Source organism: Theropithecus gelada, chromosome 16, assembly GCF_003255815.1.
Source record: "Theropithecus gelada isolate Dixy chromosome 16, Tgel_1.0, whole genome shotgun sequence".
NCBI lineage: Eukaryota > Metazoa > Chordata > Mammalia > Primates > Cercopithecidae > Theropithecus > Theropithecus gelada.
This window is the reverse complement of record NC_037684.1, coordinates 58,875,103-58,902,981: the sequence shown is the minus strand read 5'-3', so window position 1 is coordinate 58,902,981 and position 27,879 is coordinate 58,875,103. Positions and strand designations below refer to the sequence as shown.

At 42.3% G+C, this 27,879-nt stretch overlaps 1 protein-coding gene across 1 annotated transcript in view; it reads left to right on the top strand.

Annotated features, from left to right (window-relative positions):
• METTL16 (methyltransferase like 16) overlaps nt 1-27,879 on the top strand; it is an 82,267-nt gene that overhangs the window by 8,354 nt on the left and 46,034 nt on the right. The window contains exons 3-4 of the mRNA XM_025363086.1: nt 18,221-18,420; nt 23,093-23,233. Of these exons, the coding sequence (XP_025218871.1) occupies nt 18,221-18,420; nt 23,093-23,233 (341 nt within the window). The remainder of the gene's footprint in view (nt 1-18,220; nt 18,421-23,092; nt 23,234-27,879) is intronic.

Below are 27,879 nucleotides of genomic sequence, written 5' to 3'. Positions count from 1 at the left end.
TTTTTTCTCTTTTTTCGAGAGAGGGTCCCTGTCGCCCAGGCTGGAGTGCAGTGGTAGGATTATAGCTCATTGTAGTCTCAAATTCCTGGGCTCAAGCAATCCTCCTACCTCAGTCTCCTGAGTAACTAAAACAAAAACAAACATACATATGCACAAAAACAAAAAACAAAAACTACTGATCATAGATCACTACAACAAAGTTGGAAATATTGTGAGAATTACCAAAATGTGACATAGAGACATAAAGTGAGCATGTGTTATTGGAAAAATGGCGCCAACAGACTTGCTAGATGTAAGATTGCCACAAACATTTGATCTGCTAAAAATACAATGTATATCCCATATACCCCCTAAATATGTATACCTACCATGTACCCATAAAAACTAGTAAATCTTGACTGGGCACAGTGGCTCATGCCTATAATCCCAGCACTTTGGGAGGCCAAGGTGGGTGGATCACTTGAGGCCAGGAGTTCAAGACCAGCCTGGCCAACATGGTGAAACCCCATTTCTACTAAAAATACAAAAATTAACCTCCCAGCAACTCGGGAGGCTGAGGCACAAGAATCGCTTGAACCCAGGAGAGAGGTTACAGTGAGCCAAGATTGCACCACTGCACTCCAGCCTGGGTGACAGAGTGAGATTCTGTCTCAAAAACAAAAAGAAAAGAAATTAAAAGTAATAAATCTTTTTTTTTTTTTTTTTTGAGATGGTGTCTCGCTCTGTCCTCCAGGCTGGAGTGCCGTGGTGCAATCTTGGCTCACTGCAAGCTCTGCCTTCTGGGTTCACACCATTTTCCTGCCTCAGCCTTCCGAGTAGCTGGGACTACAGGCGCCTGCCACCACGCCTGGCTAATTTTTTGTATTTTTAGTAGAGACGGGGTTTCACTGTGTTAGCCAGGATGGTCTCGATCTCCTGACCTTGTGAACTGCCCACCTTGGCCTCCCAAAGTGCTGGGATTACAGGCAAGAGCCACCGTGCCCGGCCAAAAGTAATAAATCTTTAAAAAGTTTTTTAAAAAGACTCTTGTTACAGGGAAAAAGAAATGTGTCTGTGAGAGGATGGGAAGAGGATATGGCAGTCTTGAGGAGGACTTCCTTGTTTTTCTTTTAGAGATGAGAGCAGTGTAAGCCTATGTATAGTTGGCAACCTCACACGTTTTGCAGGGACCTGTGGTAGTCATAGGAGAGAGGAGATGCGCTCTTGGTGTAAATGACCTGGCGGCTCCCAGAAATCTTCCCCCTTCCTGCCTGCTTAAGTAGGAGTTGTTGATGGTTGTCTGCACTGGTAGAATGTTCTTCCTTTTTACAATCTTTTTTTTTTTTTTTTTTTTTTTTTGAGACAGAGTCTCACACCGTCACCTAGACTGGAGTGCAGTGGCCCGATCTTGGCTCACTGCAACCTCCACCTGCCGAGTTCAAGTGATTCATGTGTCTCAGCCTCCTGAGTAGCTGGAATTACAGGCATGCGCCACCACAGCTGGCTAATTTTTGTATTTTTAGTAGAGATGGGGTTTTACCATGTTGGCCAGGCTGGTGTCTAACTCCTGACCTCAAGTGATCCGCCCACTTTGGCCTCCCAAAGTGCTGGGATCACGAGCATGAGCCACCACGCCCAGCCTACAATGGCTTTGTGTTTAATTCTGTGAGTTGTATTAAAGAAGAATCACCGGGCCGGGTGCGGTGGCTCTTGCCTGTAATCCCAGCACTTTGGGAGGCCGAGGCGGGCAGATCATGAGGTCAGGAGATTGAGACTATCCTGGCTAACACAGTGAAACCCCGTCTCTACTAATAATACAAAAAAATTAGCTGGGCGTGGTGGCACACGCCTGTAGTCCCAGCTACTCAGGAGGCTGAGACAGGAGACTGGTGTGAACCCGGGAGGCGGATGTTGCAGCTGAGATCGTATCAAAAAAAAAAAAAAGAAGAATCACCAAAATTATAAACTCAACTAATATGGAAAAGAAATGTCAGACAAAACATTAGACCTTCGATGGGTTAGTGTCACTTATTTGCTTAACTCCTAAGTGCTCTCTTAAGGGAATCGGGTGTTTTGGAAAGGGGACATTTCTAAGATAGTCTTGTTAAGTATCAGTCTTGAGGGTGCCATTTCTAGCTGTGAAATTTTTTTTTTTTTTTGAGACAGAGTCTTGCTCTGTCCCCCAGGCTGGAGTGCCATGGCGCAATCTTGGCTCACTGCAACCTCCGCCTCCTGAGGTTCAAGCAATTCTCCTGCCTCAGCCTCCTGAGTAGCTGGGGTTACAGGTGCCCACCACCACACCTGGCTAATTTTTTTATTTTTGTTTTTAGTAGAGACGGGGTTTCACCATGTTGGCCAGGCTGGTCTCGAACCCCTGACCTCTTGATCCACCCGCCTCGGCCTCCCAAAGTGCTGGGATTACAGGCGTGAGCCACTGTGCCCGGCCTTAGCTGTGAGATTTTATGTAATTTTCTTAGCTTTACTGAGACTGAGTCTCCTCACCTGAAAAGGAGAGATGAGAGGACATCCTCGGACGGTTGTCATGAAGGTTAGCAGTAATGCACGTAGAATGACTAGCATTCTGTAGACACTGGTTCATGGTAGGTGCTCGTATTGTTGTTAAGCCTGGTATAATTAAGGTGGCTAGGATGGCTAGTGTGATACCTTGTTTTTCTTCCCTGCACGTGCCACTGCTTTGTTATAATCATATCCGACCATTGCAATGAGATTTTAGTTTGTTTTTTCACAATAATCAGTTCCATAGGAACAGCCTGCAGTTTAGTTCAGCGCTGTCAGTTGAGCTTGAATAGAATGTGACACTTCGCCGGGCGCGGTGGCTCAAGCCTGTAATCCCAGCACTTTGGGAGGCCGAGGCGGGTGGATCACGAGGTCAGGAGATCGAGACTATCCTGGCTAACACGGTGAAACCCCGTCTCTACTAAAAATACAAAAAATTAGCCGGGCGTGGTAGCGGGTGCCTGTAGTCCCAGCTACTTGGGAGGCTGAGGCGGGAGAATGGCGTGAACCCGGGAGGTGGAGATTGCAGTGAGCCGAGATCGCGCCACTGCACTCCAGCCTGGGAGACACAGCGAGACTCCGTCTCACAAAACACCATCACAAAAAAAAAAAAAAAAAAGAATGTGACACTTAACTGATTTGTTTTTATTTATTATTTATTTATTTATTTTTGAGATGGAGTCTCACTCCGTCGCCCAGGCTGGAGTGCAGTGGTGCGATCTCGGCTCACTGCAATCTCCGCCTCCTGGGTTCACGCCATTCTCCTGCCTCAGCCTCCCGAGTAGCTGGGACTACAGGCGCCCGCCACCACGCCGGCTAATTTTTTGTATTTTTAGTAGAGACGGGGTTTCACTGTGTTAGCCAGGATGGTCTTGATCTCCTGACCTCGTGATCCGCCCGTCTCGGCCTCCCAAAGTGCTGGGATTACAGGCGTGAGCCACTGCGCCCGGCCCTATTTGTTTTCGTTTTTATTTATTTGTTTATTTATTTTAACTGATTTGTTTTTAAACCAAAGACCCAGCATTGAGGGCTTTATCATGCTGGGTAGACTGTACCGTTTTTAGCACCTCAGTGACCATGTAAAGACTAGAAACCAACTTTGGAGTAACACTGGGAGGCTTTTGGATTTTGTTGTTGTTATATCAGGTTCAGCTTCTACAGGATTGGAATGATTGTTATTTTAACCATGGATTACAGAAATGTGTCTGTTCAAAATCCGTCTATAATGGTGATACTGTATTCATCAGTGGCAGAGTGGGAGTCATTCTGGGGAAATCGGCCATGAGCCTGTTGACAATGGGCTATTTTGGGGAGCTGGATGTGTTAAACAAACAACAAAGACTGAAAATGAATAAACTGCTGATTTTCACGTGACAGCTAATTGTAGTTCCTGGGCCTCCCTGTAATCTCGGAAATGAGAATGAAAAAAGATCTTGCCTGTGTTCAGGATTTTTGAATGTCCCAGGGTGCTAACATGACCTAGATACTTAACTAGTGAAGTCGAGTGACTTGACTTTGCCCTACAAAATCTAACACTCAGACTAGTGTCTGGATCTTTTCAGAAACAAAAAATAAACAACAAAGTCTAAGAATCAGGTCTTCATTGGTGTTCACTTTATTTCCTTCCATTAAACCAGCCTCAGCTTAATGTCTTGTACTTTTTTAGGATAGGGTTCCTTGTGATTAAATTGTGTGCTGTAGTTCATCATTTTGTAAGTTGAATATATATAAATATATTTATGAATATATATATATATATTTGTATAACAAGAATTGTTTATGTAAGCAACAGCTTTCTTCGAAGGCCCTTGGAAAACATTAATTATATTGTTCCCTTGCCCAAAATGTCTCTTGAAGCTGTATGATGAGTGCTACAGCTGCAGCACTATCTTTTGGTGATTGCTGTCACCGTGTTATGGAAAGCAAGTGTTCTAGAACCAAAGACCCATTTTCCATTTTTCAGAAAAGGAATTCTTTTTTACTATACAGATATTATAGACTCCTTAATGAGAAAATTACAGAAATCTATTTTTCCTAACTACATTTATAATGGTGATGTCACATACGTACAAAAAGTCACAGTTCTTTTACCCTAAAAGATGAAATGAGTCCGTAATCTCATCTTTCTAAGCCCTTGTTTTTATTCATACGTAGTAATTTTTGTGGTTGCCATTTTAGTTACATACAGTCATGTGTCTTCTCCCCCATTTGACATTATCCTGTAAGCATTTTGCATAAAGTTACAAAAGCTGTAATACATCCACCCAAGCGAATACAGTGTAGTCATTAAAAAGAATAAGACCGGGCTGATCCACATACACTTGTATGAAGAGAGTTTACATATTTAGTAAAAAAAAAAAAAGTGGAATTATGTAATTAAATGTGTTTAGATAGTATAGAAATGTGAGGTGAGTGGAAGTCTCCACTTGACTCATCTACCTGCCTACATGCATATCCAGAGTCCCTGCTTAGCCTTCCAGACTTTTCCTCTGCATCTATTTATACAGGGTCTTTTTGTTTTGTTTTTACAAGAATGCAGTCGGAATGTACATACATACTTCTGCTCAACTTCTTTTTCAAACGTAATATATTGAGAAACCCTCTTCATACAAGTATATGTAGATCAGCCTAATATTACTATTTTTAATAGCTGCATTGGGTTTTCTCGTATTATAGCTTATTTAGCCAATTCCATATTGATTACTTTTAGCTTGTTCCTAAATTTTCTGTAGTACAAAACTTAAATTTAACAGTTCCTCTTTTATCATTGGACTTTTTTTTAAGTTTCACTGAAATTAGGGTAAGTCACTGGGCATTGCTAGGAAATCGCAGTATTCTTTTTTTTTTTTTTTATGAGTCTCGCTCTGTCACCCAGGTTGGAGTGCAATGGCGTGATCTTGGCTCACTGCAACCTCCGCCTCTCGGGTTCAAGCAATTCTCCTGCCTCAGCCTCCTGAGTAGCTGGGATTACAGGCACGTGCCACCACGCCCAGCTAATTTCTTTTGTATTTTTTTTTAATAGAGACGGGATTTCACTGTCTCTACGAAATGGCAATTACAGTCACCTGCCACCATGCTCGGCCAATTTCTGTATTTCTAGTGGAGACGAGGTTTCACCGTGTTGGCCAGTCTGGTCTCAAACTCCTGACCTCAGGTGATCTGCCTGCCTCGGCCTCCCAAAGTGCTGGGATTACAGATGTGAGCCACTGCGCCTGGCCAGAATCACAGTATTCTTAACTATGCCCGGAAAGGGCAAAGAGGTATTTGGATGACTAGATTTTTCTTTTCTGTTATTTGCTCTTTACTTAGCATAGGCATGGTCATTTAAAAGATCAGCCTGAAGGCCAGGCTTCAGGCTGCTTCATGCTTGTAATCACAGCATTTTGGGAAGCTATTGCTTGAGGCCAGGAGTTCAAGACCGGCCTGGTCAATATAGTGAGACCCCCTTCTCTATAAAAAATAAAATAAAAAAAAAGAATGAAAAGATTAGCTTGATTGATCGAGGTACAATTTCATATTTTGCCAGTAGGATTTTGGATTCTTTGCTTAATTTAGGGTTATCAGAAGTGGTTGTTTCCATTGTTTCAGGATCTGTGTTTTTGTATATTACTATCTAATTGCTTATTTGACCCATGAGAGTGTTTAAAAATTGGACATTTTCTTCAATAAGTCTTCCGTATCAGAGAGTTGAAAAAGTGGGAAGGATGTCAGCACAGTACTTGAATAATAATTTAGGGCCAGTTAATTTTTTTTATTGTTGTGAGAAACACAGCATAAAATGTCCCACCTTAATCGAATTGAAGTGTACAGTGTGTTAACTTTGTGCTTGTTGTTGTACAGCAGATTTCTAGAACCTTTTCATGAGTTAGACGACTTTAGATACCTTTACCTTAAAGTAGAATCATGCAGTATTTGTTGTTTTTGACTCACTTATTTCACTTAGCATGATATCCTCAAAGACTCTGCCATGTTCTAGCACGTGACAGTGACAGGATTTTTTTTTTCTTTTTTTTTTTTTTGAGATGGAGTCTCACTCTGTTGCCCAGGCTGGAGTGCAGTGATGCAATCACGCCTCACTGTAGCCTTGACCTCCTGTGCTCAAGTGATCCCCCTGCCTCAGCCTCCTGAGTAGCTAGGATTACAGATGTCCACCACCACACCTGGCTAATTTAAATTTTTTTTTTTTTTTTTTTTTTTAGTAGAGACAGGGTCACTCTTTGTTGCCCAGGCTGGTCTTGAACTCCTGGGCTCAAGCAGTCCTCCTGCCTCAGCCTCCCACACTGCTGGGATTACAAGTGTGAGCTTCCACTCCCTGCCCTCATTTAATCTTTAGCTGATTCCGGGGTGGTTTATAACTCTGCCACTACCAAAGCAGCTCTTTAAAAGGTCTCCAGCGGCCTCATGTCACTGACTCTGATTTTCAGCCCTCCATTGCCTTCTGAGCAGCAACTCACTCTGCTGGTTAGTTCCTTCATGGATCCGCTCTTGCCGTGGCCTCCTTGGCACCAACTGAAAACTCTGGTTTTCCTTCTTCCACTCTGGGGTTCCTTTGTCTCCTGGTGGAGCTTCCTCTGTGATGACTGTGCATACAGCTATTAAAGGAGTTTTCAAAGCTTGCTCTCCAGCTCTCTTTCCTTCGCACTTTACATTTTCTCCCTCATCGCTGTTATCCATGCCAGGGCTTCACTTGTTTGTTTGCAAATCACTCACACGTTTATTTCTACACACCTCTTCTCTGGGCTCCATCTCCACTTAAATGTCTCAAATACAGCTCAGATTTGTATTTCTCCTCAAAAACGGTTCTGTGCCAGAGTTACTAACTTCAGTTAGGGTGGCACTGCCTATCCTGTTGAACAAGCCAGAACCTTGGGAGACTCGTGCGAAACACAGCATCCCTTAGCTCACATGTGATTCCATTGCTAAATCTCACAAATGTTCCCTCCAAAATATCTCTGATTCCTTTCAGTTTTCCCTGTCTCTGCCATTGCTACCTTTATCTAGATCTAGCCTTTTTTTTTTTTTTTTTTTTTCTGAGACAGGATCTCACTCTGTTGCCCAGGCTGGAGTGCAGTGGTACAATTTCAGCTCACTGCAGCCTCTACCTCCCAGGCTCAAGTGACCCTCCCACCTCAGCACTGCACCCCACCCCCCAGTCCCCCGCCTAGAGTAGCTGGGACCACAGGTGCATGCCACCACACCACCACACTGAGTAATTTTTGTATATTTTGTAGAAGCAGGGTTTCACCATGTTACCCAGGTTGCTTTCAAACTCCTGGACTCAAGCTATCCACCCACCTCGGCCACCCAAAGTGCTGGAATTACAGGCGTGAGCCACCACACCCAACCTTTAGCCTCTTAATTCAGGTATAGCAGTAGCTTCCTAATTAGAGCCTTTACTTCCACTTTGTTCCAGCTTTGTTCTATACCAGACTTAAATCCTTAACATAGAATATAATTTTATCAACTGGGTGTAGTGGCTCACGGCTGCATCACTTTTGGAGGTCGAGGTGGGCAGATCACGAGGTCAGGAGATCGAGACCATCCTGCCTGACATGGTGAAACCCCGTCTCTACTAAAAATACAAAAAATTAGCTGGGCATGGTGGCACGTGCCTATAGTCCCAGCTACTCGGGATGCTGAGGCAGGAGAATTGCTTGAACCTGGGAGGTAGAAGTTGCAGTGAGCTGAGATCGTGCCATTGCACTCCAGCCTGGGCGACAGAGTGAGACTTTGTCTCAAAAAAAAAAAAAAAAAAAGAATATAATTGTATCCTGGTGTGATTATTAATAGTTTTTACTTTCAGAAAAGTTTCAGACGGGATATGATAAAATTATATGGTCACTCTTAATTATAATGCGCTACATAATCTGGAACCTGCCTTCCTCCCCAGCTTCACCTTGAATTGTATGTGCTTACTTTGCTCTCTGCATTTTAGACACAGTGACTGTCTCTTAGTACCTGGAATACTCCAGAAGTTCTGCCCTGGGGTCTTCGTACTTGCTGTTTGCTTTACCTAGGACCCTAGAATGCCACGTTCCCTTCCCTTCATTCCTTCCTTTGTGAATTTTTCTTCCATTGTCAGTTCTTAGATCAGTTGTCTCTGCAGGGAAGCCTTCTCTGACCTTCCTAAGGCAGATCCACGAATTAGGGAGGGTCAATAGTATCTTTTACCTGTGTTTTATAGCATTTGTCACAGTTATAGATTTACAGGTATTTAAGTGATTTCTGGATAAGACCCATCCTCTGCCAGACCGTCCGCTTCAGAAAGGGAGGGATTGTCTGTGTTTGCTTTACTGCAATATCCCTAGCATTTTGCATAATACCTGGCACATAGTTGACACTTAATAACTGTTTGTTGAATGAATAAAGGAATATACGCCAGCTGTCACAGTTTCTTAAAAATTCTGACCTATTCTGTATACCTCAGTTGAACAAAGTGTGCTCAAAGGAAACATTTTTATATTTCACTTTTAAAAGTAGAGTAGTCAAGTACCCCAACTTTCTTTACAGTTCTACTATTTACAATAGAGTACAGCAGTGGTCTCCAGCCTTTTTGGCACCAGGGACCAGTTTCATGGATGACCATTTTTCCATGGACCTGTGGTGGGTGAGGGGTGGGTTTGGGATGATTCAAGCACTTTGCATTTATTGTGCATTTATTTCTGTTATTATTACATTGTATTATTTCATTACATGAAATAATTATACAACTCACCATCGTGTAGAATCAGCTTGTTTTCCCGCAGCTTGCTTCCCCTCAGCTGGGCGGTCCCATGTGGGGGTGATGGGAGACAGTGACAGATCATCAGGCATTAGATTCTCAAGGAGTGCTCAACCTCGATCCCTCGCATGTGCAGTTCAGGAGGGTTCATGCTCCTGTGAGAATCTAATGCTGCCACTCATCTGACAGGAGGCAGAGCTCAGGCAGTAATGCGAGCAATGGGGAGTGGCTGTAAATTCAGATGAAGCTTTGCTTGCCACTCACCTCCTGCTGTGCGGCCCAGTTCCTAACAGGCCACGGATCAGTATCAGTCCATGGCCCAGGGCTTGGGGACCCCTGTAATAGAGGGGACAGCCCATTAGCCTGTGAGTTGTATAAGGCTTGCAGTTATTATTTATTGCCCATATTAATGTTGAGAATCAGATCCATTTCATATGAAAACATGGATCACTGGTTTTGTTTGAAAGTGTTAGAGAGCTGGCAAAACTGGGCGGGCAAATCCACACGACATTAAGTACTTAGAACAGAGTGGTGGTCACCGGGCATGGTGGCTCACGCCTGTAATCCTAGCACTTTGGGAGGCTGAGGCGGGCAGTACACCTGAGGTCAGGAGTTCGAGACCAGCCTGGCCAACATGGCGAAACCCCGTCTCTACTAAAAATACAAAATTAGCCAGGCATGGTATTACATGACTGTAGTCCCAGCTACTCGGGAGGCTGAGGCAGAAGAATCGCCTGAACTCGGGAGGCGGAGGTTGCAGTGAGCCGAGATTGCACCATTGTACTCCAGGCTGGGTGACAAGAACGAAACTTCGTCTCAAAAAAAACAAAAAAAGAACAGAGTGGTGGTCATAACCTTTGAAATGGCCATTTGTGGCATCTGGCATAGTGCTACTAAAAGTGGTTATTGAACTGGCTGCTTAACCACAAACTATTTGTTACTGTCCACAGAGATAAGGACCTTGTGCCGTATGTTTAGGTTACCTCACATTTCTTTGGTTTCGTTGACTTTTTAATGTGTTGTTTACATTCTGGCACAAGCTCCTTATCTTATCAGGGACTGGCATTTTGAGTAGTACCAATAGCTATTCCTTATAAATATTTTGAAACCCTTGATTTTCACAGTTACTTTGAAATGCCAGTGCAAAATAGCAATACTTTTGTTACTATTTACTGCCCTTAGATAATACTCTTTATCAAATTTATTTTATAAAGTATCTAAGTTATTAAGTTTCTTTAATAGAGATTTTCTGAAAACATTTTTCTCCTCAAATGCCTTTTACCATGAAATTTTGCATTTAAGATTTTAAGCCTTTGAACACAGACACAGATTATTTTTTCTTTTGTGTGTTTAGCAGTGAAATTTAGTTACAAGGTTGGGCTGCCATTCTAGAGTTAAAGACACGAATGTGTTTGAATGCCCTAGCATGGTACTTAGATGTGAACTTCTTCCTCACATGTAAAACTTGACTTTCATTCCTGTGTCATTGAAGAAAATGGAATTGGCCCATCCTTCTCACACACTTGACTGATTTCACAGGAATAAAATATTCTTGTTAGAAGTAAAACTGAAGTTTTTATAGATTTTATACCTTTTTATTGCTCATCATTTATCTTGTTGATCCTGAGTTTATACTGCTTTTAATTGAGTAAGAAATACAAAGATAGTGCAAATCTTTTTTTTTTTTAATGTGAAAATTGATTGAGGCCATTGCTGTGCTGTTGAGTAAAGCAGAAATGTGTTGGTGGCTGTTGTCCCTGGATTAACCCTCTTTTATGAGCCCCCACAAATGACAAAATTAATACATATCCAATTCTGATATCTAAGAATAAACTTAATACCCCTTTAAATAGACTTAATGTATTTTAATGAGACTTTCAATTGCTAGCATATATTTATGCAATAAACATCTGCTTCCACGGTCCTATAGAAGCTGTTCTTTAAAACCAATACCCACAGAAATGGAAAGTCAGTCACTTTTTAAAGTTATTATTCTCTTGGCCTCCATCAGCATTTTATATTTTTAACCCATTCTGCATAGTTGCTCATTTAATCCTTTTGATCCAAAAATTAAGGTTGTCTGTTGTAAAATAACTCCTGTTTTCCTTTTTATTTGTAGTTATCTGGGATACTTTTGGTTAAGCTTTTATCTTCAACCTTTGGCTCATTTTGTTTTAACTGTAGTTTTTGTTTAAAACAGTTTATTATAGTGAGTAGATTTTGACTTTTGTGATCTAATCTGAGAGTATTATGAGTTTACTATTTACATTCATTTCACATTCATATCATGCTTTGTTCTTGTTACTTTTCTTTTACACTATATAATCTGATTTTCACCTACCTTTCCTTTACTGCCCCTGATTTTATTTGATTATATTATTTATCTTCATTCTTCTAGTGTTAATATTCTTTTTTTTTTTTTTTTGAGGCAGGGGCCCACTCTCACCCAGACTGGAGTGCAGTGATGGGATCTTGGCTCACTGCAGCCTTGACCTTCTGGGCTCAAGTGATCCTCCTGCCTCCTGAGTAGCTGGGGCCACAGGCTCACACAACCACCATACTCCCACATCCAGCTAATTTTTTGTACTTTTTGTAGAGACGGGCTTTCGCCATGTTGCCCAGGCTGGTCCCAAGCTCCTGAGCTCAAGCAGTCCGCCCACCTCAGCCTCCCAAAGTGCTGGGATTACAGGTGTGAGCCATTGGGACCAGCCAGTTTATCTTCTTAAATGTGTGCTTCTATCTCTGCTACTTAGTTTATCACCTTTCAATGAAGTCTTTTGACCCTGTGTATAAAAGCTGAGGAACTCCCTCTCCCTTTCCTGTTTCCTGTCCTGAATTTTGATTATGTGTATGTTGCTGTGGTTTGTAAACACTGACATTTTATTATGTAGCCACAGTTCACAGGTGTTTTCATCTTAGCTCTCTGGTTAAAAAGGCTTAAATGCTCAGTGCCGTTGTTTTGCTATACAGTAAGTCCTCACTTAGTGTTGCCAGTAGGTTCTTGGAAACTGCGACATTAATGAAATGATGTGTAGCAGGTCCTCTAATAACGTCATTTCCTTATAAGTGATGAGAAAAAAATTGATTTTGTTATATATGGTTTCGCTTCAAGTCAACGAACCTATTGTCAATGTTAAGTGAAGACTTACTGTAGTTCCTTAATTTATCTCTATTGATTAAACTTTTTCCATTAGGAATTTCTTCACAAAGAGCTCGTGAAAACTCTACTCCTTGAGTTCCTGTACAGTCAAAATGTTTATCTGTTGTCATTATAATCAAAGTAAGTTTGGCTGAGTATAAAATTGTGTCACGCTTCTTTTCCTCTAAGAGCTTTGTAGTCAGTGTTCTTTTGTCTTCTACTATTGAATGGTGCTGTGTGGAAATACAAAGGTAGCCTCATTTACCCTGCTGCGTCCCTAACCCCAAAATCAATTGTTTAACTTGTTTGCCTAGATATCTAAAGGATTTTTTTTTCTTGTAAGCCTTAAAGTCTGGCAATTTTTCTAGGTGTTGGTATTGCTAATTTTGTATCTTTTCCTAGGAATATAGTGAGCCTTCTATTTCTAGAAAGTTATCCTGAATCATATCTTTGAATATTTCTTTATTCTAATCCTTTGGTTCTGTTATTCAGAATGCCCAGTTATATGTAAGGGGGTCTTCATTATTGACCTCTCTTATGTTTACTACTTTTTCTTTTTTTCTTTTTTTTTTTTTGAGACGGAGTCTCGCTCTGTCGCCCAGGCTGGAGTGAGTGGCACGATCTCAGCTCACTGCAAGCTCCGCCTCCCGGGTTCACGCCATTCTCCTGCCTCAGCCTCCGAAATATCTGGGACTATAGGCGCCGCCACCTCGCCTGGCTGGTTTTTTGTATTTTTTAGTAGAGAAGGAGTTTCACCGTGTTAGCCAGGATGGTCTCTATCTCCTGACCTCGTGATCTGCCCGTCTCGGCCTCCCAAAGTGCTGGGATTACAGGCTTGAGCCACCGCGCCCGGCCTACTTTTTCTTTGCTTTTTAAAACTTCTTACTCCTTTACATTTCATTTGTTTATTGAGATATAGTTCACATACTATAAAATTCACTCTCATAACTCAGTGGTTTTTAGTATATTGATACTTGTACAACCATGTCCACTATCTCATTCCTGAATTTTGTTTAATTTTGCCTGGTTTTTTGAGTCTTGCTTGCTTTATCCCTTTCTTTTCTTCTCTGTATTACTGAAGCATATAGTATCAGTTTGTTTCGTAATTAGGGGTATTAACTTTGGTCGCTTCGTTAAGGGGGTATCTGTCAGATTTCTTTATTGTACTGTTATTATTTTATCCTTCCATAATCTGGTAATTGATATCATTATCAAGGTAATTAATAATTTCTGGGGAAGTATTTTGTGACTATGTAAATATCCTGTTTTCTTTTTTTTTTTTTTCTTGTCAGTGTTGTTTTTTTTTTTTTCCGAGACATGGTCTCACTCTGTTGTCCATACGGGAGTGCAATGGCTTAATCTAGGCTCACTGCAACCTCTGCCTTCCAGGTTCAAGCAATTCTCCCAGCTCAGCCTCCTGAGAAGTTGGGACTAAAGGTGCGTGTGCCACTATGCTTAGCTAATTTTTGTATTTTTTAATAGAGATGGCATTTCACCATATTGGCCTGGCTGGTCTTGAACTCCTGACCTCAAGTGATCTGTCTGCCTTGGCCTCCCAAAGTGTTGGGATTACAGGTGTGAGCTGCTGTGCCCAGCCCAATATCCTGTTTTTCAACAAACTTTTACTCATTATTTTTAGTTCCATTGATAATTCTTAAGTGAAACAATTATTAGCATGGTGATTGCCACATGTAAATTATCTAACTCTTTCACTGCTTCTACGTTTAAGGATGGACTCATAGGTTTTATTCTATGGGCCATAAATCCCTTGTTAGCCTTCTTCATTCACGTTGACACAGGTTTGGCCAAAGATAGCGCCATCAAGCTGGGTCTAGTGTACTTTTGATTTGTTCCTACCTTCCTTTCAGCATGTCCTGTTTTCTAATACAATACAATGTTTCGGGTTCATCTTGTACTTCCCTATCCAGTTCTGGAATAATCATTTATCCAAGGAACTCTGATTCCTTTGGGGAGTGCTATTTAGAAACCAACGTCTGGAACTCTAGGTATGCTCATAGCGATGGGAGCGTCATTGCTTCTAGGCTTTGGCTGTGTCTCTTCAGAGTCCACTATAGTCATCCTATTTCTGTCTGCTGTCGATAATACTAAAGTTCCATTCTTCATCCCTTCCATTTCCTTCCCTGTAAGTTAGTACCTGGAAGCTTTCTTAGAGGTCACAAGAAATCATTATATTCAGGTATGGAATGCAATTTTTGTGTAGATAACAAATCTATATTCATGAAATCTGATTCTGCCCATCATCCATCTTTTTGCAAAGTCTTTTCCTATGAAAGGTATGTTTTTTCTTTTCTTTTCTTTTCTTTTTGAGACAGAGTCTCTCTCTGTTACCCAGGCTGGAGTGAAGTGGCGCAGTCTCAGCTCACCACAACCTCTGCCTCCTGGGTTCAAGCGATTCTCTTGTCTCAGCCTCTCTAGTAGCTGGGATTACAGACATGTGCCACCACGCCCGGCTAATTTTGTGTTTTTAGTAGAGACGGGGTTCTCCATGGTGGTCAGGCTGGTCTCGAACTCCCGACCTCAGGTGATCTCCCTGCTGCAGCTTCCCAAAGTGTTAGGATTACAGGTGTGAACCACTGCGCCCGGCCAAGATGTGTTTTTTGTTTCTTTTCTTTCTTTCTTTTTTTTTTTTTTTTTTTTGAGACGGAGCCTTGCTCTTTCTCCCAGGCTGGAGTGCAGTGGCGCGATCTGGGCTCACTGCAAGCTCCGCCTCCCGGGTTCACACCATTCTCCTGCCTCAGCCTCCTGAGTACGTGGAACTACAGGCGCCTGCCATCTCACCCAGCTAATTTTTTGTATTTTTAGTAGAGATGGAATTTTACCGTGTTAGCCAGGATGGTCTGGATCTCCTGACTTTGTGATCCGCCTGCCTTGGCCTCCCAAAGTGCTGGGATTACAGGGGTGAGCCACTGCACCTGGCCCAAGGTGTGTTTTTTCTAAACAGAAAGAGTAGGTCATATTACCTAACAACCACTGGCTGTCTATTCTTTAATATGTGTTCAATTGTGTTGCTGTATTCTTGACATCACATAACAGAAGAATAAAGAAATTTTCTTCACATCAGACTGGAAGGTAGTGGAAATGTTTACTGTTTGTTTATTCTGTTTTCAGAAACTGTTTCAACCGTTCCATGTCTATAATTTACTTGACAAATAATTAATGACTCCCATTGTACTAGGTCATAGTATTCCTCATAGTCATAAAATGCCAACAAGAAGGACCCTTAGCCTGTTGAGTCCAATCCCTTACTTTTTTTTTTTTCCTCCGAGATGGAGTCTCACTCTGTCACCCAGGCTGGAGTGCAATGGCATGATCTCAGCTCACTGCAACCTCTGCCTCCCGGGCTCAAGTGATTCTCCTGCTTTAGCCTCCTGAGTAGCTGGGATTATAGGCGTCCGCCACCACGACCGACTAATTTTTGTATTTTTTGTGCAGGTGGGGTTTCACCATGTTAGCCAGGCTGGTCTCGAACTCCTGACCTCAGGTGATGCACCTGCCTTGGCCGCCCAAATTGGTAGGATTGCAGGCATGAGCCACCACACCCAGCCAATCCTTTACTTTTACAGGTGGAGAAACTGAGACCTAAGAACTGAACTGACTTACTTAAGTCCGTGGCTAATTGATTGCAGAGCCAAAAGTGGAGTCCAGGGCTCCTAACTTCCATTCTGGAACATTTTTGCTGTGGGTAGTGGAGAGAGATTGGGTTGATGGAACCTGCCTGAAGTTTCCATGGTTGCTGGGTGGAAACAGCACGCTTCCTTCTGTCTTGGCACTCAAGTATCCAGATGGGCATTGAATTTTTCCAATGATTGGTCATTCGATGACCAGGCAGGGGAGCAGAAAACGAGATGGTCCAGACCAGAAGCTGTTTAAGGATGTGTTGTTGCCTGACCAGACACCTTAAGGCCAGAATTCTAAGTAGTTTCAAAACTCCTCCTCCCTTTCCTAGCCCCATCTACGGACTTTCTGCTTTCTTCAGAATGCTCTGTTGGCCAGGTGCAGTGGTTCACGCCTCTAATCCCGACACTTAGGCCGAGGCGGGAAGATTACATGGGTCTAGGAGTTCAAGACCAGCCTAGGCAACATAATGAGCTGGGCCCTTTTCTCTACAAAAAAAAAAAAAAAGCTGAGTGTGGCGGTATGCACCTGCAGTCCCAGCTACTTGAGGGGCTGAGGCAGGAGGGTCACTTGAGCCTGGGAGGTTGGGGCCGCAGTGAGCCGTGATCACACTGCATTCCAGTCTGGGAGACGGTGAGGACCTATCTCAAAAAAAAAAAAACCCGCGAAACCAAAAAAGACCCTGCTCTGTTTATAAAAAAGGTCTGTTGGTTTTCTTTTTTAATATTTTCAGTTTAGCAGTATTTTGACATCAACATAGTTACATTCGTACAAGTTTCTTAAAAAGTTAAATAGAGGCCAGGTGCGGTGGCTGACGCCTGTAATCCCAGCACTTTGGGAGGCCGAGGCGGGTAGATCACGAGGTCAGGAGATAGAGACCGTCCTGGCTAACACAGTGAAACTCCGTCTCCACTAAAAATATGAAAAAATTAGCCGGGCGTGGTGGCGGCGCCTGTAGTCCCCGCTCCTTGGGAGCCTGAGGCAGGAGAATGGCGTGAACCCGGGAGGCAGAACTTGCAGTGAGCCAAGATCGCGCCACTGCACTCCAGTTTGGGCGACAGAACGAGACTCCATCTCAAAAAAAAAAAAAAAAAGTTAAACACAAATATATCTTATGATCCATTCCTGACTGTCTACCCAAGAGCGGTGAAAACGTATGTCCACCGGAAGACTTGTATGTAAACAGCAGCATTGTTCGTGATGGTCAACAAGTAGAAACAAGCCAGCTGTCCAGGAACTGGGGAATATGGATAAACAAAGCGTAGTTGTTATTACTGTGGAATATTATTCACCCATAAAAAGAAGTGAAATACTGACAAGTTATAAAGTGGATGAACCTCACAAACTTGTGTTAAGTGACCAGAAGACCTCATTATGATTTCAGTTCCTTGAAATATCTAGAAAAGGTAAGTCTGTAAAGACAGAAAGTACATCAATGGTTGCCTCAGGCTAAAGTTGGAAATGAAGAAAGACATGCAAATGGTCATGAGTTCTCCTTTTTGGGGTGATGGGGTGCTCTAAAAGTGGGTTTTGGTGATGGTTGCACAACTCTGTTAATATACTAGAAACTATTCAATTGTACACTTACAGGTGAATTTTATAGTGCGTGAATTATACTTCATAAAGCTTTAAAAAATTACATTTTAAATTTGATGTCTGTAATAGTTGTCATATTTAAGTATCTTATCCTGTCTTCATTATTAAACATTTTTATACTACTTTCTTTCCACTTTTAAGTAGGATTTTCAAGGAATGCTAATGTCAGATGATGTTAATGGTAACAGTAAAAATAGCTAGCATTTGTAAAATAGTTACTATGCACCAGACATTATGCTAAGTACTTCTAGGTTATCTCACAGTAGCATTGTGATATTGGTACTACTATCCTCATTTTACAGCAGAGGAAAGAGTTTCCTAGAGGTAAATGACTTGTCCAAAGTCACACAGTAAGGAGACAGTGAGACAGGAATTTGCCCGAGTCATTTAATCTCTGTGCTCTGTATATGGATATGCAGTGTTTTTGGTGGAGGATTGTACTGCTTTTCATGTGCCGTGACTGTTAAACCCTCGTGTATATATGCCGCTGGGATGAATGCTCTGTATAACTATTTATGTGTGATCTCTCCAGGAAATTCAGATGGGCATTTGGTTTTGCCTGTTTGTCACAGAGCTTGTACAACATAGTGAATCTTATTAATCAGTTTTACTTCTTTTTCTCTATTCCTCAGCCTTAATTTTAAAGACCCCGAAGCAGTCAGAGCTCTGACTTGTACTCTCCTAAGGGAAGATTTTGGACTTTCTATTGATATTCCATTGGAGAGACTAATTCCCACAGTTCCCTTGAGACTCAACTATATTCACTGGGTAGAAGATCTGATCGGTCACCAGGATTCTGACAAAAGTACTCTCCGAAGAGGAATTGACATAGGTATATAGTTTTAAATTCTTTTTTGGCTAAACATAGGTTTCGTAAGTTTTGCAAGATCAAATTCTTTGTAAACTTTTCTACTGGGTATTTGTTGTTGTACGAAAGAAGCTGGCTACAGATACAGGTTGAGCATCCTTAATCCGAAAATCCAAAATGCTTCCAAATCTGCAACCTTTGAGCACTGATATGCTGCTCAAAGGCAATGTGCATTGGAGCTTTCCAGATGTGGGGGTTAGGGATGTTCAGCCTGTAAATATAATGCAAATATTTCAAAATCTGAAAAAAAAACCTGAAATCCAAAACACTTCTCATCCCAAGCATTTTGGATTAGAGATCCTCAACCTGTATTACCGTCTTATTTACTACACCTGTTACCATTCTTATTTACTACACCTATTACTGTTCTTATTTACTACACCTGTTACCATTCTTATTTACTACACCTATTACCGTTCTTACTACACCTGTTACCATTCTTATTTACTACACCTGGTACCATTCTTATTTACTACACCTATTACCGTTCTTATTTACTACACCTGTTACCGTTCTTATTTACTACACCTGTTACTGTTCTTACTACACCTGTTACCGTTCTTATTTACTACACCTGGTACCATTCTTACTTACTACACCTGTTACCATTCTTATTTAGTATACCTGTTACCGTTCTTATTTCCTACACCTGGACTTTTCTCCCACTGATTTCTCTTGAGAAGGGATTGTCAGTCCAAACAGGAAGCAAGAGGTTAAGGGAAGTACAAAATGAAAGTGAGGCTCTTACTTACATAGCTTTTCATTTTTTTTTTTTTAATTAAAAAATTTAAAAAAAAATTTTTTTATTTTGAAATAGGGTCTTGTCGTGTTGCCCAAGGTTAGTCTTGACTCCTGGGCTCAAGCAATCCACCTGCCTCAGCTTCCCAAAGTGCTGGGATTACAGGCATGAGCCACGACACCTGGCCCTACTTAGCTTTTCAGATTACCTCATTGATGTCTGTGTCTGTTGGGCTTTATTTTTACTCTGGTGTCTTCATGTTGTGATTTTTTTTTTTTTTTGAGGTGGAGTTTTGCTCTTGTTGCCCAGGCTGGCGTGCAATGGCGTGGTCTCAACTCAGTGCAACCTCCGCCTCCCAGGTTTAAGCAATGCTCCTGCCTCAGCCTCCCAAGTAGCTGAGATTACAGGTGTCCTCCACCACACCTGGCTAACTTTTGTACTTTTAGTAGAGATGGGATTTCACCATGTTGATCAGGTTGTTCTCAAACTCCTGACCTCAGGTGATCTGCCCACCTCATCCTCTCAAAGTGCTGGGATTACAGGCGTGAGCCACCACGCCTGACCACCGCGCCTGGCCTCTGTTTTGAACTCAGTGGAATTATTAGCATTCCTCACTGCTAGATAGTAGTAAGTGTTTTTTTTTTTTTTTGAGACGGAGTCTCGCTCTGTGCCCCAGGCTGGAGTGCAGTGGCTCACTGCAAGCTCCGCCCCCCCGGGTTCACGCCATTCTCCTGCCTCAGCCTCCCGAGTAGCTGGGACTACAGGCGCCCACCACCTCGCCCGGCTAATTTTCTTGTATTTTTAGTAGAGACGGGGTTTCACTGTGTTAGCCAGGATGGTCTTGATCTCCTGACCTCGTGATCCGCCCGTCTCGGCCTCCCAAAGTGCTGGGATTACAGGCTTGAGCCACCGCGCCCGGCCAGTAGTAAGTGTTTAACTTTGATGTTTGCATACATTTTCAGTCCTCATCCTACATGATCTTTTCAGCGGCATTTATTGATCCCTCCTTTCTCTTTTGTTCGCTCTCCTTCATTTGCTTTCATGACGCCAGACTGTTGGTTTCCTCTTTCGTTTCTGTGCACTGTTCTCCACTTTTCAGGCGTACCTGCCTGTATCTGACCACTAGATATTGGTATTCCTTGCATAAGGCTCAGCCTTTAGCTCCTTTCTCACTCAGCACCCTACCCTGGCAATTGCATTCACTTCTATGATGATTTCCCACCTCCATACAAATAAATCACATGTTTATATGTTCCTGCAACTCAGATTACTTTCCTTGACCTCCAATCTCATATATAAGAGAAACTTGGATTTCTGAAAAACATCTCAGACTTGCTGTGTCCAAGACCAAACTCACACTGTTTCCCTAATCCTGGTTCTCTCTGTTTCTTGTTTCAGTGAGTCTACCATAGTCCACCCTGTGATCCTTGGTACTTACCACTCAGTAAAAAAATGTCTATGACTGTTTCCTGTTGACTTTCTCTCTTAAATACTTCCGAAATCATCTGCTTGTCTCCATCTCCACTGCCGTCCTAGCCAAGTCATCATCTCTTACCTTTTTGTATTTCTGCATTTCTCACCTCTTCTGCTTCTCACCTAGTTTTGCTTAAAAAGCTTGACAGCCTAGTTGGTACTAATTTGATTTTAATTATGCCCCAAACCCTCTAAAATAGCATTTGGGGATAGAGGAGGTTAATGGATTTTAATTCTTCACAAGGGGCACTACCTAACTGCAATCACGTCCATTCTAATTAGGGCTTTATATAAATTCTTCCCCCAGACTCCATCAGTTTGCTCTAGTTCTACGATTACGTACTTTCCATTTTTATTTATCATTACAAAGATTATTACCCATTTAAAAATGTCATTTCGCTTTCTGAGGGGATTTTGTTCTGTCCTATAAAGGACTAGTAAAGAATCTGTTGCATTCTATTAGAGTGCAAGTCTTTGGGTCTTGAGAATTAAGAAACTTTTTTTGGCGCTGACAAATCTTTTATGTATATTTATTACCCTGGAGGTAAGTGTACTTTTTTAATCTTTTAAATGAAATTGAAGTTTGAAGAGAGAGGCAGTTGTGTAAAAGTCAAGGATCTGGTCTGGATTTTTTTCCTACAGAGTAGAAAGTACAACTGAAATGTTCTGATTATGTGTGTGTCTGGCTTACTAGAACGGCTAGCAGGAGCTAAAGCAGTGTGGTTTCTGAGAAGACCTTGAATACCCTTTACCACCCTTTCCCTCACCACCCCCAGGTATCCAAGGAGGTGCTTGTCCAGTAGCACTGGGGCCCGGATACTCTCGGGCAAACATGGTATGCAACGCAGCATTCACCGTGACCATCAAAGAGCTTAAATGTTGGGGCCATCAGCTTTTAGTAGCCTGTTCTGGATGCGTAATGAGGAAGCAGTATGACAAGCCTGGATTTCCTCTGGGTTAGGAGTATCTAGCCCCTGCTTCTCCCTGGCAAATCCTTACAAGGCTAGACCGGAACTGGGATATGGTCAGATGAGAGCAGACCTACAGTGGCTGGTGGAGGCTGACTGCTTTAGGCCTCTGGGAGAAACACTCTTCTCTTGAATATACTCTTTAGGATCTAATTGGCCAAGATAGTCAATATTGTAAAAGAGAGAGAGAGAGATTGAGATTTGCTCTGTCACCCAGGCTGAAGTGCAGTGGCAAGGTCTCGGCTTACTGCAACCTGCACCTCCCAGGTTCGAGTGATTCTCCTGCCTCAGCCTCCTGAGTAGCTGGAATTGCAGGTGCCCACCATCATGCCCAGCTAATTTCTGTAGTTTTAGTAGAGACGGGGTTTCACCATGTTGCAGGCAGGCCTGGAACTCCTGACCTCAGGTGGTCCGCCTGCCTCAGCCTCCTAAAGTGCTGGGACTACAGGTGTGAGCCACCACGCCCGGCCTTTAAAAACAATATTCATGGTTAGTATATAGTCCAGTCCAGGGCTCGGGGTTCTACATAATTTAGTACCAAACCCTAGTGGTCAAAGAGTGTTTTTTTTTGCCTGGAGTGTTTGCCTTTTGAATACCTCCCTTGACACTGGTGAGGCGAGCCAGTGACTCTGATGTCTTGGCTTCAAACCAAGTATTTTCCCATGTCTCTACATCTAAGAGATAGATGAGTTATCTCTAATCTCTTTAGTTTTTTTGTTTGTTTGTTTGTTTTTTCCACTTCTTATTTCTTTCAGCTGACAACTTACAGACATTTGGGTAATTCAGCAGTTTAATAAAGATTTTATACCCTACATATTTTTTCTTGCTTTTAGAGAATGGAATGTACATTGATCCGTTTTAAGATATTACAAAGGCATTTTAACAAATAGCATTGTTTTCTTTTAAGAAAATTGAGTTTTGTGTGAGATTTAAAATGAAGACTCTTTACAAAGTAAATCAGCTGAGTTTTGAGCATTTTAGGTGAATTAGTCACATATTCCTCAACTTCTGCTTGTGTATTCTTCATTTTTTATATAACACACGAAAGAGGAGACCAGCAAGGTTTCGATACTTGAGGAAGTTTGAGTCTAATTAGGAGGTAAGACTAATATACACGAATGACTAGGGAACCCAGTAGCCATAATATATGTGAAATCAGGTACCAGCTTGTGATTTCTCTACCAAAAAATACAAAAATTACAGAAAATACAAAAATTAGCCAGGCATGGTGGCATGCACCTGTAGTCCCGGGAAGTCGGGAGGCTGAGTGGGGAGAATCGCCTGAGCCCAGGAAGTCGAGGCTGCAGTGAACTGTGATCACACCACTGCACTGTAGCCTGGGTGACGGAGTGAGACCCTGTCTGAAAACAGAATTCTGAGAAGAGTGGTGTTTTCATGATGATTCTAACCTTTCCCTCTGGTGTGTGGAATGTGTTTTGAATTTTCGTTTTACTAGGTACGGGGGCGTCCTGCATCTACCCCTTACTCGGAGCAACCTTGAATGGCTGGTATTTCCTTGCAACAGAAGTGGATGATATGTGTTTCAACTATGCAAAGAAAAATGTGGAACAGAATAACTTATCTGATCTCATAAAAGGTTAGCGCCACAGAATGAATACCTCCACACTCTGTGTCTTCACCTGCCTTTTTAGTTTAACACATTTCATTACCTTTTTCTTCAATATGCAGACTACGGCAATTTTTAAAAATCCGGCACTTTGTAACTGGGTTTGCTGTCTGTCTCGATACCAGAATTAACTCAGAAAGAAAAGAGTAACTACAGTTGATCCTTATTGTTTGTGGATTCTTTATTAGTGAATTTGCCTGCTTGCTGAAATGTATTTATTTATCCATTCATTTATTTTAGTAGATTTTCTTGAATAAATTTTTTTTATTCGTTATAACCCCTTAGAAACATTTCCAGAGACTTTAAGTGGTGGTTTTTTGTTTGTTTGTTGAGTTTATTTTTTAGGGCATTTTTAGGTTCATAGCAAAATGAAGTGGAAGGTTCAGAGATTCCCTGTACATCCCTGCCCCCACACATGCATAGCCTTCTCCATTATCAGCATCCCCCAGCAGAGTGGGATATTTGTCACAGGTGATGAACCTATGCTGGCACATCATTGTCACCCACCGTTCGTACTTTACGTCACGGATTCCTCTTGGTGGTGTACATTCCGTAGTTTTGGACGAATGAAGCGGACGTGTGTCTCCCAGTACGGTATACACAGAATCGTTTCACTGCCCTGCCGTCTTCTGTGCCTCAGCTGTCCTTCTCTCACTGCCCCCAGCCCCAGGAAACTCCTGACCTGTTTACTGTCTCCATAGTTGTACATTTTCCAGAACGTCATATAATTGGAACCACATAGTAGATACTCTTCGGAGTGGCTTCTTCCGCTGAGTGACGTTTCTTTAACTTTCCTAATGTCTTTTTACAGTTTGATAGCTTTTTAAAAAATTCTTTTAATTTATTTTTTTTCTGCTGCCTCTCTAATTGCAGAAAGCTTATTTATTTTTAGCACATTTCATTTTGATATTCGATTATCTGGGTGTACCAGAGTTTCTCCATTCACCTCTTGAAGGACATCTTGATTGTTTCCAAATTTTGACAATTACAGATAAAGTTGTGAGAAACATCTGTGTGCAGCTTTTTCTGTGCATGTAAGTTTTTGACTCCTTTAGGTAAATGCCAAGCAGTGTGCTTGCTGGATGGTATGGTAATGGTATGTTTAATTTTGTGAGAAACCACCAAACTCCCTTCCAGAGCACCGTTTTGCACTCCCACCAGCAATGGACGAAAGTTCCTGTTGCTCACATCCTTGCCAGCACTGGGTGTTGTCAGTGTTCTGGATTTTGGCCATTCTAATAGGTGTGTAGTGGTACTTCCTTATTTTAATGTGCATTTTCCTGATATTGATGTAGAGCATCTTTTCATGTGCTCATTTACCATCTGTATATCTTTTTTGGTGAGATGTCTGTTCAGGCCTTTTGCCCCCCACCTTTTTTTTTTTTTTTTTTTTGAGATGGAGTCTCGCTCTGTCGCCCAGGCTGGAGTGCAGTGGCGCGATCTCGGCTCACTGCAAGCTCCGCCTCCCGGGTTCACGCCCAGGCTGGAGTGCAGTGGCGCGATCTCGGCTCACTGCAAGCTCCGCCTCCCGGGTTCACGCCATTCTCCTGCCTCAGCCTCCTGAGTAGCTGGGACTACAGGCGCCCGCCACCACGCCCGGCTAGTTTTTTGTATTTTGAGTAGAGACAGAGTTTCACCGTGTTAGCCAGGATGGTCTCGATCTCCTGACCTCGTGATCCGCCCGCCTCGGCCTCCCAAAGTGCTGGGATTACAGGCGTGAGCCACCGCGCCCGGATTTTTTTTTTTTTTTTTTTTTTGAGACTTAGTTTTGCTCTTGTTCCCCAGGTGGGAGTACAATGGCGCGATCTCAGCTCACTGCAACCTCTGCCTCCCAGGTTCAAGTGATTCTCCTGCCTCAGCCTCCCAGGTAGCTGAGATTACAGGCACCCCCCACCATGCCCAGCTAATTTTTGTATTTTTAGTAGAGATGGGGTTTCACCATGTTACCCAGGCTGGTCTCAAACTCCTGTCCTCAAGTGATTCTCTTGTCTGTACGTCCCAGAGTGTTGGAATGATAGACATGAGCCACTGCCCCCAGCCAAGTCCAGCTTATTGATCTTCTTTTAAGGAATTATATACAGTACCATTGGTATTATATCCAAAAGTGCTGTAATCTCAGCACGCTGGGGGCTGAGGTGGGTAGATCTTTGAGGTCAGGAGTTTGAGACCAGCCTGGCCTACATGACGAAACCCCATCTCTACTAAAAATACAAAAATTAGCCGGCGTTGTGGTGCATGCATGTAATCCCAGTGACTCAGGAGGCTGAGGACCAAGAATCACTTGAGTCTGGGAGGTGGAGGTTGCAGTGAACCTAGATCACGACACTGCACCCCAGCCTGGGAAACAGAGCAAGACTCTGTTACCTTCTAGGAGTTTTATAGTCTTGCATTTTGCATTTAGGTTTGCGATCTGTTTTGAGTTAAATTTTGTGAAGGATATAAGGTCTGTGTCTAGATTCATTTTATGCATGTGGATGTCCAAGTGATGTTCCAGTATCAGTTCTTGAAAAGACTATATGTGTTCTGTTCTATTGATCTATTCATTCACTAAAAACATACTGTTTTGATTATAGTAGCTTTGTAGTAAGTCTTAGAATTGGGTAGTGTCAGTCTTTCAACTTGCCTCCTCTCTTTCAATACTGTGTTGGCTATCCTGAGCCTTTTGCCTGTCCAAATAAACTTTAAAATTAGTTTATCAATAGCTAAAGTGTATGTATGTATGTTTGTATGTATGAATGTATTTACTTATTGTAGAGACAGGGTCTCACTGTCACCCAGGCTGGAGTGTGGTGACTCACTGTAGCTTCAACCTCCTATGTTCAGGTAATCATCCAGCCTCAGCCTTGTAAGTAGCTGAGACTGCCGGTGTATGTCACCACGCCTGGCTAATTTTTGTGTTTTTTTTGTAGAGATGGGGTCTTGTCATGTTGCCCAGGCTGGTCTTGAACTCCTGGGCTCGAGTGATTTTCTGGCCTCAGCCTCCCAAAGTGCTGGAGTTACAGGCGTGAGCCACTACCCCCAACCAAAAATTTATTTTTAACTTAAAATTGACATTCATGGTACTTTTGTGGTCATTCACAGACACGTGCATAGTGGCATATAATTGGAGTTGCCCAGTGTGCGTGTTCCCAGCTGAGGCTCAGCAAGGCGATGCTCTGCCTTCTTACTCCAGCTTCCATTCTGTGGACCAAGCGTCCTTTTCTTGGTCTATTTAATACCACGTTTTGGGTGTTTTTTTATTTTTATTTTGCATTTTTGTGCTTTCTCTTGGTGATTTTGCTGTTTAAACTAGTCCCTAAACATAGTGTTGAAAGGCTGTCTTGTGTTCCTCAGTGCAAAAAGGCTGTGATGTGCCTTACAGAGAAAATACACGTGTTAGATAAGCTTCCTTCAGACACGAGTCATAGTGGTGTTGGCCATGAGTTCAGTGTTAGTGAATCTGCAATGTATATTCGATAAAGTGTCTTTAAACACCATAAAACAAGATTGTGTATCTATCAGTTGATGAAAATGTGATGAGAGACTTGTAGGAACCTAACCCTGTATTTCCCCTGGGAACCAGTGGTTCAGTATTCACTCATTGACTATTTGTGGCTACTTTGTACAACATAACTAGCGCAGATAATGAGAATTGACTATATGTGAAGTAACTTAGTCATCAAGATTTTAAAAGGAAGGAAACCCTACTGTTGATTAAACTATACCATCTTTTTAATTTCAGTACATAGGCAGGGCATGGTGGCTCACACCTGTAATCCCAGCACTTTGGGAGGCTGAAGCAGATTGCCTGAGGTCAGGAGTTTGAGAGCAGCCTGATCAACATGGTGAAATTCCATCTCTACTAAAAATACAAAAATTAGCTGGGCGTGGTGGTGCGCACCTGTAATCCCAGCAACTCGGGAGTCTGAGGCAGGAGAATTGCTTGAACCTGGGAGGCAGAGGTTGCAGTGAGTGGCGATCACACCACTGCACCCTATTCTGGTCTACAGAGTGAGACTGTGTCTCAAAAACAAATAATAATTTCAGTACATAGAACTGTGCTAGAAATAGTCAAATCCCCTCGTGATTTGTTACTTTTTATTTTTGTGGCCGGGCGCGGTGGCTCAAGCCTGTAATCCCAGCACTTTGGGAGGCCGAGACGGGCCGATCACGAGGTCAGGAGATCGAGACCATCCTGGCGAACACAGTGAAACCCGTCTCTACTAAAAAAATACAAAAAACTAGCCGGGCGAGGTGGCGGGCGCCTGTAGTCCCAGCTACTTGGGAGGCTAAGGCAGGAGAAGAATGGCGTAAACCCAGGAGGCGGAGCTTGCAGTGAGCTGAGATCCAGCCACAGTACTCCAGCCTGGGCGACAGAGCAAGACTCCGTCTCAACAAAAAAAATAAATAAATAAAAATAAATATTTTTGTGACCATTCTGTATATAAAGCAGTGTTAATTTTTTTTTCCATTGAAGAGATTTCATGTCTCTTTATGAAGGAAATAAGACTTTTCCTCATAGTATTGAACATATCTTTGTAAGGGGAGACATTCATATTATTAGTGCATTTGTTTTATTTCTCCATTGTTGTGTAACAAATTATTCCAAAATCTAGGAGCCTATTTACTTTTATTTA